The sequence below is a fragment of the Podarcis cretensis genome (assembly GCF_951804945.1).
Source record: "Podarcis cretensis genome assembly, chromosome: 12".
In the NCBI taxonomy this organism is placed as follows: Eukaryota; Metazoa; Chordata; class Lepidosauria; order Squamata; family Lacertidae; genus Podarcis; species Podarcis cretensis.
The window spans coordinates 3,417,133-3,433,540 of record NC_137181.1 but is presented as its reverse complement, the minus strand read 5'-3'; the positions used below and the strand labels follow the sequence as shown (position 1 = coordinate 3,433,540).

The 16,408-nt window shown below is 43.5% G+C and overlaps 2 protein-coding genes across 7 annotated transcripts in view; both read left to right on the top strand.

Annotated features, from left to right (window-relative positions):
- The window catches only part of ZNF653 (zinc finger protein 653), a 126,813-nt gene that overhangs the window by 37,154 nt on the left and 73,251 nt on the right, over window positions 1–16,408 (top strand). Inside the window, exon 3 of one of the 6 annotated variants that reach the window (XR_013831818.1) lies at window positions 10,839–10,939. The exons of 4 other annotated variants lie outside the window; for them this stretch is intronic. The gene's annotated coding sequence lies outside the window, so the exon portion shown is untranslated. Of the gene's footprint in view, window positions 1–10,838; window positions 10,940–16,408 lie in introns of those variants that run through there. One more of the 6 variants, XR_013831819.1, reaches the window with a different exon arrangement.
- The window catches only part of TBRG4 (transforming growth factor beta regulator 4), a 38,434-nt gene continuing 31,918 nt past the window's right edge, over window positions 9,893–16,408 (top strand). The window contains exons 1-2 of the mRNA XM_079946792.1: window positions 9,893–9,994; window positions 15,477–15,976. Of these exons, the coding sequence (XP_079802918.1) occupies window positions 15,563–15,976 (414 nt within the window). The 5' untranslated portion in view covers window positions 9,893–9,994; window positions 15,477–15,562. The remainder of the gene's footprint in view (window positions 9,995–15,476; window positions 15,977–16,408) is intronic.

Below are 16,408 nucleotides of genomic sequence, written 5' to 3'. Positions count from 1 at the left end.
GACAACAGAGGATCAGATGGTGGGACAGTTTTCTCAAAGCTACCAGCATGCGTTTGCCCAAACGGTGGGAGGCAGTGGAAGACAGAAGTGCCTGGCGTGCTCTGGTCCAGGGGGTCACGAAGAGGCAGACACGACTAAATGATTAAACAACAACAATTTCTCTGCAAGGAGGAAGGAAATGGGAGCCTCTCCATTATCTTTTGCTTACCTGTCTTAAGGGTCTATTTATGTATGAATAGGCTGAGCCTGTGACTTGGATTCAGGAATTAAACCATTTACCATCACAAAAGAATGGCCAGACTGCCCAGGTAAAGCCATGCACAGGTTTCCTGGCAGAGAATTTTTTTGCTATAGACCGCCCCCCCTGTGATGTATTTCTGCTGGGGACCACCTCTTTCTGTGATGTATGCATGATTTTTTTGGGGGGTGGGGGGTGGGTTTAAGCTACAGGGGAGGCAATTTCAAAAGTCTTTATAACAGCTTGCACACCATTGCACCAGTTTGGGGTTCCTCTCCTCCCTCCCTGTGTGTGTGTGGGGGGGAGTGGGGGACCCTATTGCAACAGTTTTAATAAATATCAGGCTTCCTAGCTGCTTTGCTTCTCAATATTCTCTGGTTGGCCTGTTATTTTCTCCTACCGATAGAGAATGTACATAAGGACTTTATATGGGCTCTTTGATACCCTATAAGGGAAAAAGGAACCGTTTTTATTTATGACAGTAAGAAACAAATATATAATGTTTGGAGTCATTTTGCAAAGAAACAGAAAAGATGACTGTAACTTTTAAGAACTGTTTCTTTGAATGGTTTTCTAGGCTGATTAGGTACAGCTGGTGAGGAGTACGAAATGAGAAGTTTCAGTTTGAATTTGCCTGCAGAGAGAGAATGTCCACATGCTTTGTGTTTGGTTGTTTTTGTCTAGCTGTAATAAAAACTTTGAGTGTTTTACAACGGTCTCGTGGTCCTGTCTTCTGCCACCAAAAGAAAACCCTCTGACATATAAGCCCCAAAGAGGCCCTCGTAAGGTTAGCACGTTAAGGTGTAAGCGAAGGCATTATAAACAAAGCTAAGTTGCTGCGTGTGATTGGCAAGACTCAGGGAGAGCAGAATCATTCCTGCAACGTATGCAGATGTCAATTACGATGGGAGAGCCATGGTTAGGGAAGTTTAATGTTTTATTGTGCTTTTAATATTCTGTTGGGAGCCGCCCAGAGTGGCTGAGGAAACCCAGCAATATGGGAGGGGTATAAATAATTATGTGGTTCAGCTTCCAGCTATTGGGGCATGTGCAGAGTGCCCATTCAAGCACCAGTGAAGTGAGCCAATGAAAGAGAAAAACATCAGACTGTTTGGGTAGGCTGTCCCTTTACTGACAGTACAATGCAGCTAATAGGTTGTGTACAGTTGTAATATATAGTATTTCCAACTGCATTCTCACATGCTTAACTAGCTGCAGGTGCAGTACAAACACCCAAAATTATCCAGCACACCTTTGAGTGTTTTCTATCCAAAGGGGCGACACCCAAATTTGTTGATATATGGATTCAACTGTAATAAGCAAGTCTTTGTCCCAATTTGGGCCTTGCATTTTAAGTCATTTACCCCCCCCCCAAAAAAAAAATTGCAAAATGAACCATCCTTAATGAAAAAACAAAACCCAAATCTTTTAACGTAGGAGAAGTGGTCAGCCAGTCTCTCTCAATTTAAGAAAATGAAAGCCAAGTGTTTCTGAGACAGATCTAGTAGAAACCATTTCTGATTAAAGTTTGGAAATCTCTTTGGGACTTTGCAGCATACAAGTTTTGTTTCTTATGGACCTGAAAGTTGCTTAAGATAATTGTGTGTGGAGCAAAAAATAAAGGAAATTATTCAGAGGCATTTGAAGCAGAGTCTTGCCTATTAAAAAGTTCCAACCCCAGCAGTGTTTTTTTTGCTCTAATGAACAATACAGGTACGCTTCTAGTATTTCAAGACTAACATTTCCCCAAGTGACTGAACAGCATACACTTCCTATAAAAAAACCAATTTAAACCAAGTGGTTTGGCCAAAAAGCAATAAAAAACATTGCAGGTAAGTTGCAGCACAGCACAGCTGTTTGTTCTATCAGTGCATATGCTGTGTTTTCACAAAGAGACTGACTTCTCAGCTTAAAATTGAACTGGTATCTCTTTGCAAAGTTTTGAGAATTTAAACAAAAACACATCTCCACATTTGCCACAACCTAAGCCACCTAAGAGTTATTTTTAAAGTTGTTTTGAGTATCTGGGAAAGTGCAATAGCTCATCAAGAACCTCGATTTTTAGGTTGCCGGCTGTCCTGTATAATACAGGAGTGCCCCGTATTTCAATGTCAAATGCTATATCCTGTAGTTGCTCATTTATTCATCTACTTATATATACACTCTTATAAAACTGCAGGTTATTACAATAATCCTGCCAATGTTCCTATCTGTTTACAATGTATCTGTAAATTTTCAATAAACCATTTTCATTATTTTATTAAAAAGCTGTGGTCTTGATTTCCTATTCTTCAAAAGAGGCCATCCTGTTAGGCTGCAATCAATTGTTATTGATTGCTTTCAGCACTAAATTTAAAGAAAATTTTAAAGATAACGCCCAGCAGCAGCCCTGGCCCTGTGTTTTGCCAGAATGAAGATAGCAACCCTAGTTACATTTCAAATCCATGTTGGTTTGTGCCACGCCTAAGCCACAAACTCAAACAGATTTCGGCTCAGGCCTAGCCACCCTTCTCTATTAAACTAAAGGCACATTGCTCCACCTCTGCAAATTTAAGAGCCCAAAATTTACCTTGAAATCTAAAATAAAGCATATAGGCACCCAAAATTCTTCCCTAGCAAGTTCATTTGCCTCCTTATGCCTATTGCCAAATTTCTTTTTCCTAAAAAAAGAGTTGGAAGCCTCAAATTGTTGAGAGGGAAAGGCGTGAGCTTCAGAACAGGAGTCAGCTTTTAAAAATAAAATAAAATAAAATAAAATAAAATAAAATAAAATAAAATAAAATAAAATAAAATGAAATGAAATGAAATGAAATGAAATGAAATGAAATGAAATGAAATGAAATGAAATGAAATGAAATGAAATGAAATGAAATGAAATGAAATGAAATGAAATGAAATGAAATGAAATGAAATGAAATGAAATGAAATGAAATGAAATGAAATGAAATGAAATGAAATGAAATGAAATGAAATGAAATGAAATGAAATGAAATGAAATGAAATGAAATGAAATGAAATGAAATGAAATGAAATGAAATGAAATGAAATGAAATGAAATGAAATGAAATGAAATGAAATGAAATGAAATGAAATGAAATGAAATGAAATGAAATGAAATGAAATGAAATGAAATGAAATGAAATGAAATGAAATGAAATGAAATGAAATGAAATGAAATGAAATGAAATGAAATGAAATGAAATGAAATGAAATGAAATGAAATGAAATGAAATGAAATGAAATGAAATGAAATGAAATGAAATGAAATGAAATGAAATGAAATGAAATGAAATGAAATGAACTGATATTGTTGCTTGGAAATAGAGGTTGTGACCACACTACTGGGTCACCCCACAGCCTTGGATAAGCATACAGCTTCACTACCAGGAAAATTATAATGAAAACAAAACCCCACAACCTGCCAACTGCCTTTTAAATATCCCTATCCACCCACCAGCCCCACAATCCCTTATTAAATGGAGAAAACAGAGCCTGACACGCCTATTTATAGCCCTGGCCCGCCTCTGGGGGTGTGGCTTATGCACCCCCACCCCGCCTCCTTTCCTATTCCCCCCTATCCGGTAACACAAGCTGACCAAAGGTCCCGCCTCCAAACCACCATTGGTCGGGCGGGGGAAACAGGCTCCCTAATGCCCTGAGTAAAGATGGCGCGGGCGGGTCTTCCGGTCTTCCTTTCTCAGTAGCCAATAGGTCTGGGCCACAGGAATGAGAGAAGGGAAGTGAGGCGCCCATAGAGATACTATTTTAGTAGAAGCCTACTGCATGGTCTGTTGTCTTTGTCCATGGAGTTTTCTTGGCAGGGATACTGGAGTGGCTTGCCGGTTCCTCCTCCAGGTGGATCACGTTTGGTCAAAACTCTCCACTATGACCTGTTCATCTTGGGTGCCCTGCTCGGCATAGTTCATAGCTTCTCTGAGTTCTTCAAGCCTCATCACCTCCTGGCAAATAGAAGGGGAAGAAATGGAGGCAGTGAGAGATTTTACTTTCTTGGGCTCCATGATCACTGCAGATGGTGACAGCAGCCACGAAATTAAAAGACGCCTGCTTCTTGGGAGAAGGGCAATGACAGGCCTAGACAGCATCTTGAGAAGTAGAGACATCACCTTGCCAACAAAGGTCCGTATAGTTAAAGCTATGGTTTTCCCAGTAGTGATGTATGGAAGTGAGAGCTGGACCATAAAGAAGGCTGATTGCTGAAGAATTGATGCTTTTGGATTCTGGTGCTGGAGGAGACTCTTGAGAGTCCCATGGACTGCAAGAAGATCAAACCTCTCCATTCTGAAGGAAATCAGCCCTGAGTGCTCACTGGAAGGACAGATTGTGAAGCTGAGGCTCCAGTACTTTGGCCACCTCATGAGAAGAGAAGACTCCCTGGAGAAGACCCTGATGTTTGGAAAGATGGAGGGCACAAGGAGAAGGGGACGACGGAGGACGAGATGGTTGGATAGTGTTTTCGAGGTTACCAGCATGAGTCTGACCAAGCTGCGGGGGGCAGTGGAGGACAGGAGTGCCTGGCGTTCTCTGGTCCAGGGGTCATGAAGAGTCGGACACGACTAAACGACTAAACAACAACAACAAAACTGCATGGTCTGGATAGGCATATTCTGAGCTCTCATGACAAGGGGTTTTTAAATGACTGGGATGAAAGCTTCAGGTAGGCAGCCGTGTAGCTCTGACGCAGTGTGTTTGTGTGTGTGTGTGTGTGTGTGTGTGTCTGTCTGTCTGTCTCTCTCTCTCTCTCTCTATATATATATTGTCCAGTAGCACCTTAGGGACCAACTAAGTTTGTTCTTGGTATGAGCGTTCAGATGTCCCCCAATGTATGCATAACTTTTGCGGGAGGTGGGGGAGAGGCTGCGCAAGGCTAAAGAAGCCAAGGCAATGAGCGGGATGGATCGCGCTCGCTGCCTTCGCTTCTTTAGCCACGCTTCTTTAGCCATGCTGGAAAGGTTTAGCTCCTGGCTGGAGAGGTTGCGCGGCTATGGCAGAAGCCAAGACAGCAAGCGGGATGGATCCCGCTCGCTGTCTTGGCTTCTTTGCTCTTTGGGGCTGGGGTGGGGGAAACCCAGGCTTCCCCCGCAGCCCCAAGAAGCTCTGGGACCTTCTCGTCCTCTGTCGTCCCCTTCTCCTTGTGCCCTCCATCTTTCCCAACATCAGGGTCTTTTCCAGGGAGTCTTCTCTTCTCAGGAGGTGGCCAAAGTCTTGGAGCCTCAGCTTCAGGATCTGTCCTTCCAGTGAGCACTCAGGGCTGATTTCCTTCAGAATGGAGAGGTTTGATCTTCTTGCAGTCCATGGGACTCTCAAGAGTCTCCTCCAGCACCAGAATTCAAAAGCATCCATTCTTTGGCGATCAGCCTTCTTGAAGGTCCAGCTCTCACTTCCATACATCACGACTGGGAAAACCAGAGTTTTAACTATACGGACCTTTGTTGGCAAGGTGATGTCTCTGCTTTTTAAGATGCTGTCTAGGTTTGTCATTGCTTTACTCCCAAGAAGCAGGCGTCTGCCTTGCTGTGGCAAAGTGGCTTGAATAACTCAGAGAAGCTCTGAGCTATGCCGTGCAGGGCCACCCAAGATGGACAGGTCATAGTGGAGAGTTTTGACCAAACGTGATCCACCTGGAGCAGGAACCGGCAAGCCAAGAAAACTCCATGGACAAAGACAACATCCTCCTTACCTTATGTTAATCCACTCTTCACGCCATTTTATGTCGCTTCCCATCTCCGCTGCTATTGATCTGTATGGAAATCAAAAGGTGTAAGAGTCAAGGCAGTCCTTTTGTTCGAGGTCTCACTCTGTTTCATTACGTGAGTGGGGATCCTGTTGCAACAGTTTTTTCCCCTTTTCTGTTTTTGTCCAATAAAAGATCAGGCTTTGCTTTTTCCAAATCCTGGTGTTGTCTCTGTCATTTCCTGACCAGTACAGAGCCTCCAGTCGTGCTCCTTCTGAGGTCCCCGTCCTCCTTCTGAGCCAGGGACCCCTTGGGGATGAGGCATCTAATCATAAGCCTGCATTTTTATCAAGCTTATATTTTGATCAGGGCCTGTATCTTAAAATGAGCTTAAAGATTTTCAAATGTTCATGCCAGGCAGAAGAGCAGCTGCCTAAGAACCTTGGCAAAATGTTTTTCCTCCTAGACAAGGGGGGCCCCTGATTTATAGCAGAAAACAATTCTCAAAGTCGTAAAAAGGGAATTACAGGCTGACAGCCAAGGTTACACTGACCCTACATATTACAGAAGATAAAAAAAAGCAGAGAAAAACATAATTAAGAGTGGGTAAATAGTAAAATAAAACCATGTGCCTCCCATTAAACTTGAGCCATATTTTCCTAAGGTTCAAAGGTCAAGAGCAATGGAAAAGCATCTAGCTGGCAGAAAGGAAGAGAATATTTTGGAAAGTCTTTTTCTAAAGTTGTTTCTTTCTTAAACTGAGATCCTTTTAAGATTTCTTTTCCTTTTAAAAGGTTATTTATGTTATGTATTAAATATATTGGCTTAAATGTAATTATGCAAAGGAATTAGAAGCTAAGAAATGTTAAATCCTTATGCATATAGTTGGAAGAGATCACAGGGGCCATCAGCCACCAGCCCAGCCCCCCTTGCCAAGCAGGAAACATCATTAGAGCACATATGGTTGTCAGGCCTTTGTTTTAAAGACCTTCAAGGAAGGAGATCTTTCAATGATGATCCTTGACATCTGTTTAAGATAAAAATTTAAGATTAACCATCTGTTTTGGAGGGCAATAGGGCGAGGTGATCTGGTAATTAAGGTTCCTTGTTGAGACACATGTAAGATATATTACTACTTATTTGTCATTTATAGATAGAAGAATATATAGCTTTTTGTTTCCCATAAAAGGACAAGAGGAAATGGGTGTATCTTTTGTGATTGGTTCTAGCAAACAGCCAATAGGAATTTCAACCAGGCTGATGGGACAGAGGCAGCCACAGGAGGAGCAAGGGGGCTGGATTAAGGAAATATAAGTGCTGGCCAGAATGGCAGGAGGCCAGGCCAGAGCTTGGTAACCATATACCACTGTGCCTCATATTTATTTGTCTGACAAATAAATTATTATTTTAATTTCTCTATTGCTGCGTTGAATATTTCATTCCAGCTAAGCGTTAACCACAAGCAGGGTGCTACAGGGAGGCAATAATTTTTTTATTTCAAGAGCAACTACGTTTGTTCTTGGTCTGAGCTTTCGTGTGCATGCACACTTCTTCAGATACACTGAAACAGAAATTCTCAGACCTTTATATATAGTGGGATGAAAGCTCTACTACACCGACGGAGTATTTTTTTTTTTTAAGAGCACAATTTTTATTAATTTAAAAAGACTACCTACTTTTAGTACAGTTCCATGCAGTAGCTTCAATACAGGTGCACAGCAACAATGTTATAAAGAACTGGACTACATGAAACTGGCGGAAATGACTGGCAGAATCCGAGACCAGGGAGAAGAGTCGGTGGAGGAAGATTGGAAGAAATTTAAAGACTATTTACAGAAACATTGTAAAATTAATGAATGTTAGAAGGATGTTGGAATGAAGTTATGTGGTTTTAGCAGAAATGTTATAAGGGTTTAGGAAAAAATAGACTGTTAATTGGTGAAAGGAGGGAAAGTAAAGTTACATCATACTGAGATAAATTACAGAACAAAAATTGGAAAAGATGGAAAGGATTTGCTGAAATAGTTAACCGAATTAGAATACAAAAAAGGGAGGTGTGAGGAGGTCAAGGAAACAAGCAAATGAAAGATAAGTTATGGGAAGATTAGTTGTGTTTTGTTTTTTTTCCTTCTTTTTTCCTTATTGTGATGTGTTGTTTTGTTTTTGTTTAATATGGTGTTTTTACTTTTGCTTTTTGTAACCCTTAAAAATTTTAATAAATATTATTTTAAAAAAACAATGTTATAAAGAACAAAGTTTAGTCAGTTAAAGGGAAAGATTGCAGGGGAGGGTTGTGGGTTGTTTTTTTGCAAGATTAAGAAAGCAAGATGAACTAGGGAATGCATCAAGTTTTGTTTAAATCACAGTTCTCCAGACCTTTTGCTTTAGTTCAAACAAAACTTATGCAACTGTAGCACCCTGCTTGTGGTTAACGCTTAGCTGGAATGAAATATTCAACGCAACAATAGAGAAATTAAAATAATAATTTATTTGTCAGACAAATAAATGAGAGGCACAGTGGTATATGGTTACCAAGCTCTGGCCTGGCCTCCTGCCATTATGGCCAGCACTTATATTTCCTTAATCCAGCCCCCTTGCTCCTCCTGTGGCTGCCTCTGTCCAATCAGCCTGGTTGAAATTCCTATTGGCTGTTTGCTAGAACCAATCACAAAAGATACACCCATTTCCTTTTGCCCTTTTATGGGACACAAAGAGCTATCTATAAATGACAAATAAGTAGTAATATATCTTACATGTGTCTCAACAAGGAATCTTAATTACCAGCTCACCTCTTGCCCTCCTTGCCCTATTGCCTTCCAAAACAGATGGTTAATCTTGAATTTTTATCTTAAACATATGTCAAGGATTTTGAGTTCACATCAACATTGAGAGATCTCCTTCATTTGAAGGTTTCTAAACAAAAGGCCTGACAACCATATATCAGGAGTGCTCGATGGCGTCTCCTGTCTGGCAGGAGGCTGGGCTGGTGGCTGACTTAATTTCAGGATAGTTACAATTCTTACAACTATATGAAATAAGAATCTAGCATTTCTTAAATCCTTTGCATAATTATATTTAAACTAATATATTTAATACATAAATAACCTTTTAAAAGGAAAAGAAATCTTAAAAGGATCTTAGTTTAAGAAAGAAACAGCTTTAGAAAAGACTTCCCAAAAATGTTCTCTTTCTGCCAGCCAGACCAGTTGTCTTTTTCACTGCTCTTGACCTTCTTAACCTTAGGAAGAAGATATGGCTCATTTTACTATTTATCCACCCTTAATTTGTAGGGTCAGTGTAACCTTGGCTCTCAGCCTGTAATTCCCTTTTTACGACTTTGAGAATTGTTTTCTGCTATAAATCAGGGGGGCCCCTTGTCTAGGAGAAAAAACATCTTGCCAAGGTTTTTCTAGGCAGCTGGTCTTCTGCCTGGCATAAAACATTTGAAAATCTTTAAGCTCATTTTAAAATACAAGCCCTGATTAAACATATAAGCTTTAATAAAAATGCAGGCTTATGATTAGATGCCTCACAACCACACATTGCGACATTATGTTAGGGAAAATAGGGAAAAACACTATGGAAAACACTTGTTGCGAATTCTGACTGGAAACACCGACGGAGTATTGTGTGAAATATTTTTCCACCTCTGCAGCCCAATCCTCAGAATCCATATTTATTTCCTAACTTTGTACCCCGCCCCGAAGCAAGTCCCACTGAATAAATAAACTTTAAAAAAAAAAAATCGATTTCCCTAGCCAGGAAAACACCTCTAGAACAAAAGTCTACGGTGTACGTTTCCAGGGGTCCGTCGCGCGCGACGGAAGTGACGCCATCAGCGCGCGACGCCCCTCTCCCGGCGCTCTTCATTCCCCCCAACCAGGAAAACACCTCTGCGCGACAGTCTGCGGTGCACCTTTCAAGCGGATCCGTCGCGTGCGACGGAAGTGACGCCATCGCCGCGCGACTCTCCCCTCTCCCGGCGCCTCAGTGCACGCGCGGGCAGCCGGTTGAGGTCAGGCCGGGCGGCGGCGGCCCAAATCCTCAGCTGAAGCCGCGGGAGGGTGAGGACCGAGAACGATTAAAATAGAATAATGGATAAGCGGAGGAGGAGGAGGAAGAGGAGGGGGCAGGGCAGGAAACCGGCCTGTCACGTGTTGGGGGGGTTGGGGGAGGGGCTGCCGGGGTTTTTTTGGGGGGACGCCCCCTCCCCCCCTTTATTCCCTCCCGGCTTGCGGGGATCGGGGCCTCCTTGTCGCCATCGCATTCCCCTCCAGGGGATTCAGCTCGTCCCGCTGCCCCTCTGCTCTCTTTATATAGATATACAATCTTTTTTATTAATTTTCCATGTCAGTCCGATAATAGCCTCATTATAACAATACCAAATTATCGTACAATTATATGCTGTACTCGCTCTGCATTGCTTTGTTTTTAAAAAAAATATATTAAGATTTTACAAAATCATAAATACCAAAAACACATAATAAAACAAAAAAGGAAAAAATACAAAATACAAAAAAATGAACAAAAAAGAAATGAAAACAAATCCACTTTTTTTATAACTTTAAACTCATAAGCTTGTTTCTTTGACCTCCTCACACCTCCCATTTTTGTATTCCCATTAATATAATCAGATCAGCAAATCCTTACCCTCTTTCATTTATCTTAACTATATCTTAACATGTTAAAACTCTATGTTTTCACCCATTATCAGTTCACTTTTGCATACTCTTTTTAACTTTGTTGCTAATACCACTTATTTTCAATCCAACATCATTCGCTCTGCATTGCTTTGGTGCCGCCTTTCCTTCTGCAAAAGGCAGCAGCACCGTGATCTCTGGCGACAGCAGCGTGCACAGAAAAAGCAACATGAAAATACAGTGGTACCTCGGGTTACAGACGCTTCAGGTTACATACGCTTCAGGTTACAGACTCCGCTAACCCATAAATAGTGCTTCAGGTTAAGAACTTTGCTTCAGGATGAGAACAGAAATCGTGCTCTGGCGGCGCGGCGGCAGCAGGAGTCTCCATTAGCTAAAGTGGTGCTTCAGCTTAAGAGCAGTTTCAGGTTAAGAACGGACCTCCGGAATGAATTAAGTACTTAACCTGAGGTACCACTGTAATAAAAAAATATATATATTTATACCTCGCCCTATGTCTGCTAAGACATAGAACTTGCTAACGCAAGTTAGGAAGGATATCATTAAACAATATATCCTCTCCTGCCTCCCTGAACATTCTCACACTGGCTCCCAGAGAGGATATCACAGCAGGTTTATGCCTCCCTATCTTTGGCTACTGCGCTGAGCTAATAATAATAATAATAATAATAGTAAATTTTATTTATACCCGGCCAGAGCCGGGCTCAGGGCAGCTAACACCAATAAAATTACAATAAAAACATAATAGGGGGGAAAAAACCATTTAAAATACAGGTTAAAATATAACTTAAAATGCAGCCTCATTTTAATAGTAGCCCATAGATCCAAACCGTAAGGGGAGGGAAACATAAGGGTCAGACTGAGTCCAAACCAAAGGCCGGGCGCAACAGCTCTGTCTTGCAGGCCCTGCGGAAAAATGTCAGGTCCCGCAAGGAGCCACTCCGCAAAGTGGCTTCCTCCCAGCGACCCTGCGAGGCGGGCCAGTGGCAAGACTCACGTGTTGCGCATTGGGAGAGGCTGGGAGGGAAGCCTTTATCTGGGTCGGGGGCGTGCGTTGTGTGTATATCCTATGTGGGGGAAGAGGTGGTGGGAATGAACATGGAAAGTTTCTCCCTCTTCTCTCTCTCTCTCTCTCTCATGTGCCCCAGCTGCTGTCAACCCCACAAAAGTTGGAGAATGAAGTTTGGAGGCAGGGTGCCCCACTTTTGACCCAGTGAAATTCCTGTGCAGTATACAGTGGTACCTCGGGTTACAGACTTCAGGTTACAGACTCCGCTAACCCAGAAATGGTGCTTCAGGTTACAGACTCCGCTTCAGACTTCAGGTTACAGACTCCGCTAACCCAGAAATGGTGCTTCAGGTTAAGAACTTTGCTTCAGGATGAGAACAGAAATCGTGCTCCGGCGGCAGCAGGAGGCCCCATTAGCTAGTGTGGTGCTTCAAGTTAAGAACAGTTTCAGGTTAAGAACGGACCTCCGGAACGAATTAAGTACTTAACCCAAGGTACCACTGTAGTCGTGATTTCTGCAGGAAAATAATAAAAATAAAAATATTTATACCCCACCCATCTGGCTGACTTTCCCCAGCCACTCTGGGCAGCTCCCAATTGAGTGTTAAAAACAATACAGCCTTAAATATTAAAAACTTCCCTAAACAGGGCTGTCTTCAGATGTCTTTTAAAGATAGGATAGCTGCTTATTTCCTTCACATCTGATGGGAGGGCGTTCCACAGGGCAGGCGCCACTACCGAGAAGGCCCTCTGTCTGACTTGTGTTGTAGATGGGGATGTGTGGGGTGGAGCTTGCTTTTCTGCTGATGTGGGATTTGCACACAAACAGCAGGACCAAATAGGGCTGGGGAACTGGGAGGGAGTTTACCGCAAAAGTGAATTTTTAACTCAGGAGTTCTGCATCTGCAGCATTTCCTATCAGTCAGAACGGGGAATTGAAATTGGCCAGTGAGTCCTGATTTCCCCCACTCCGGTAGGCCAAGTTTGACAGATGTGTGGGGCTACTTACCTGTCAGTCACCTGACATCGCAGCGATACCAGGCGACCAGTTTTTGCCCATGTAATTTGAAATCAAAGGCAGTATGAACAACTAACTGCTTGTCAGGGCTTGCAAAGTGCTGTGCTGTTGATCAGGAGTTCTTTCAGCCCAGCTGTGTCTTCACCTGCCCCGCAGCTGAAGTCACGTTTTTATGTATTTATTATTTAATAAAATGTTATGTAGCGCTTGATTGTTTTTAAAAAACCTCAAAGCAGTTTTCAAGAAGATAAAGCAAGCAAAATGAGAGAAATAATCACAGCCATGCTTTAAAACACACAAAATACTAAAACAGATGAAAAGTACCTGTACTTTCTAAGCACCTGCGTGGGCTTGTCTAAATTGCAATGTTTTTTAGCAGGTGTTGAAAAGGAGTTCTGTGAAGTCTGGCCTGTTGTCAATCAGCTTTGTTGTTGTTGTTGTTTAGTCGTTTAGTCGTGTCCGACTCTTTGTGACCCCCTGGACCAGAGCACGCCAGGCACTCCTGTCTTCCACGGCCTCCCGCAGTTTCATGTTGGTAGCTTCAAGAACACTGTCCAACCATCTTGTCCTCTGTCATCCCCTTCTCCTTGTGCCCTCCATCTTTCCCAACATCAGGGTCTTTTCCAGGGAGTCTTCTCTTCTCAGGAGGTGGCCAAAGTCTTGGAGCCTCAGCTTCACGATCTGTCCTTCCAGTGAGCACTCAGGGCTGATTTCCTTCAGAATGGAGAGGTTGGATCTTCTTGCAGTCCATGGAACTCTCAAGAGTCTCCTCCAGCACCAGAATTCAAAAGCATCCATTCTTCGGCAATCAGCCTTCTTTATGCTCCAGCTCTCACTTCCATACATCGCTACTGGGAAAACCAGAGCTTTTACTATACAGACCTTTGTCGGCAAGGTGATGTCTCTGCTTTTTAAGATGCTGTCAATAGGCAGAGAGTTCCAAAGTGCAGGTGCTGCCACATTAACCATTTGAGTACTTGCAGATGCTGAACGAGTATTATAGGGCACCTGCAGTAGTGCCCATTACGCTAATCGAACTGGGCACATGCGGGGTAAGGCGATCCCGTAGATAAACTGGTCCCAGGTTGTTCAGGGCTTTATGTTCTCATATGATGTGGTGGCGAGGCTTTGCCAAAATGGCCTGGTGGGCCGGCAAGTCCCTACCGTGGATATTAGCCATTATTACCAGCTTCAGTTTCCTGAGTGGGTCTGACAAGCCAAATGACATTACACGTTATATGGCTGTACACCAGTCTTTTTTATACTAGTTCCTTAAAGTTAAAAACAAAACTACTCTTGTGCTGTACAGTGGTACCTCGGGCTAAGTACTTAATTCGTTCTGGAGGTCTGTTCTTAACCTGAAACTGTTCTTAACCTGAGGTACCACTTAAGCTAATGGGGCCTCCCGCTGCTTCCGCGCTGCCGGAGCACGATTTCTGTTCTCATCCTGAAGCAAAGTTCTTAACCTGAGGTACTATTTCTGGGTTAGCGGAGTCTGTAACCTGAAGTGTATGTAACCTGAAGCGTATGTAACCCGAGGTACCACTGTATAGGCACGCGGTATTGCTGGACTCACTGCCCAAGATCTCCTTACCCCTCAGGAAACCTCTGCTCTTACGCAATTAAATAATTGTTCCATTTGATCTGCCTATGCTAGCACTCGAAGCATAATAGTCCTTTTCGCTGAGGGTATCTTCTGTTAATTCAAAATCCATATTTGTAATCTGCTGGTTGGGTTAATCACATTGATTTTCTCTTAATGCTTTGAGCCCCGGGGGACAGGTATTTTGACACAGTGATGTTTCCTCAGTAAGTCCCATGGCTGATTTTTACCACCATTCAAGAATCTTGACAACACAATCTTATACATTCATAATCAGGAAAAAGTCTCGCTGAGTTCAGAGGGGCTTACTTCTGGGCAAATGAGTACAGGATTGCACCCTGACTCGGTTTCCACCAAAGCCAGTGGCGAATCAGTGTCTGCATTTAACAGTTTTCTATGCTTTTATTGCGATGCTGGTGGCGCTGTGGGTTAAACCACAGAGCCTAGGGCTTGTCGATCAGAAGGTCGGCGGTTCGAATCCCCGCGATGGGGTGAGCCCCCGTTGCTCGGTCCCTGCTCCTGCCAACCTAGCAGTTTGAAAGCATGTCAAAGTGCAAGTAGATAAATAGGTACTGCTCCGGCGGGAAGGTAAACGGCATTTCCGTGCGCTGCTCTGGTTTTCCAGAAGCGGCTTAGTCCTGCTGGCCACATGACCCGGAAGCTGTACGTTGGCTCCCTTGGCCAGTAAAGCGAGATAAGTGCCGCAACCCCAGAGTTGGTCATGACTGGACCTAATGTCAGGGATCCCTTTACCTTTATGCTTTTATTGCCGTAAACCATTTTGATGTATATTTTCATGACATAAAAAGGTAAAGGTAAAGGACCCCTGACAGTTAAGTCCAGTCACAGATGACTCGGGGGTTGTTTTAATGGCCGAGGGAGCCGGCGTTTGTACGCAGACAGTTTTTCCGGGTCATGTGGTCGGCGTGACTAAGCCGCTTCTGGCGAAACCAGAGCAGCGCATAGAAACGCCATTTACCTTCCCGCCGGAGCGGTACCTGTTTATCTACTTGCATTTTGATGTGCTTTCAAACTGCTTGGTTGGCAGGAGCTGGGACCGAGCAACGGGAGTTCACCCCGTCGCGGGGATTCGAACCGCCGACTTTCCGATCGGCAAGCCCAAGAGGCTCAGTGGTTTAGACCACAGCGCCACCCGTGTCCCTTTCATGACATGGTGGTATACAAATATTTTTATAAATAAATTATGGAAAGTCCTCACGAGCTGCCTTCACATTTTCTCCCTGTTCTTATTCAGCTTCTTGGAGATGAGTTGATGCCCACCCAGCTTTGTTCCCCTTCCCCTTCGTCCTCCTCCTCGCTCCCCGTGGGCCTTGCTACAAAATGGCTGCCAAGCTGTTGCACCGCTGGTATCGGCTCTACAGGCTCTCGTCCCCCTTGTGTGCCCGAGCTCACGTGGCGTCCGCGGGAAGCAAGATGGTGATGGCCAGAGGGCCGCCCCCAACCCCTTCTGCCCCATTGACTGCTTTTAGCCTCTCGAGGCCCACAGACAAACTTTCTGTCAAGGAGCAGGCGGACAGGGCGGCCCCCGAACGCAGCGAGCTGGAGGACGTCATCAACTCGGCGTCCACTGCAGAGGAACTCTTGCACTTGGAGGAGCTTTATGCCGTCAACGCAAACCAAGCGGCCATTATAATCTCCCGACTCTCCCGTCTGGTGGCGGAGAAAAAACTGGACCCCGACAGCATCTTGCGGGATGTGCGCTTCCAAGACCTGCTTCAGATTATACACAGGCAGGTGGGTTCCGCAGTCTGTAAGTGAAAACAGGCAGGTGGCTGCTGCTTTCTTTCTGATTGATTGATTGATTGATTGACTGACAGATAGATAATTTATTACGGTCAGAGACCAGCTTATGAAACACTTGGGGGTCCAATCCCAGAAGGAAAACATTGAAAACAATGCACAACGATAAATTTAAAATTTATAAATGTGATAAGCGTATAGACACTTAAAACTTTAAGATAAGCTGCTGCAGAGAGATGACTCAGGGTTGCCCATGGAACCGAGTTTGGGGGTTTTCTTAATGAACTAGTTTGGGTCGGGGGATGGTCTGCGCCTACGGATCTGTACACAGAATCTGGCGACCATCCGGGTCGTCTTATGATCTTTGCCTAATAATTTATTATTGTAATACAGTGGTACCTCGCAAGACGAAATCAATTCGTTCTG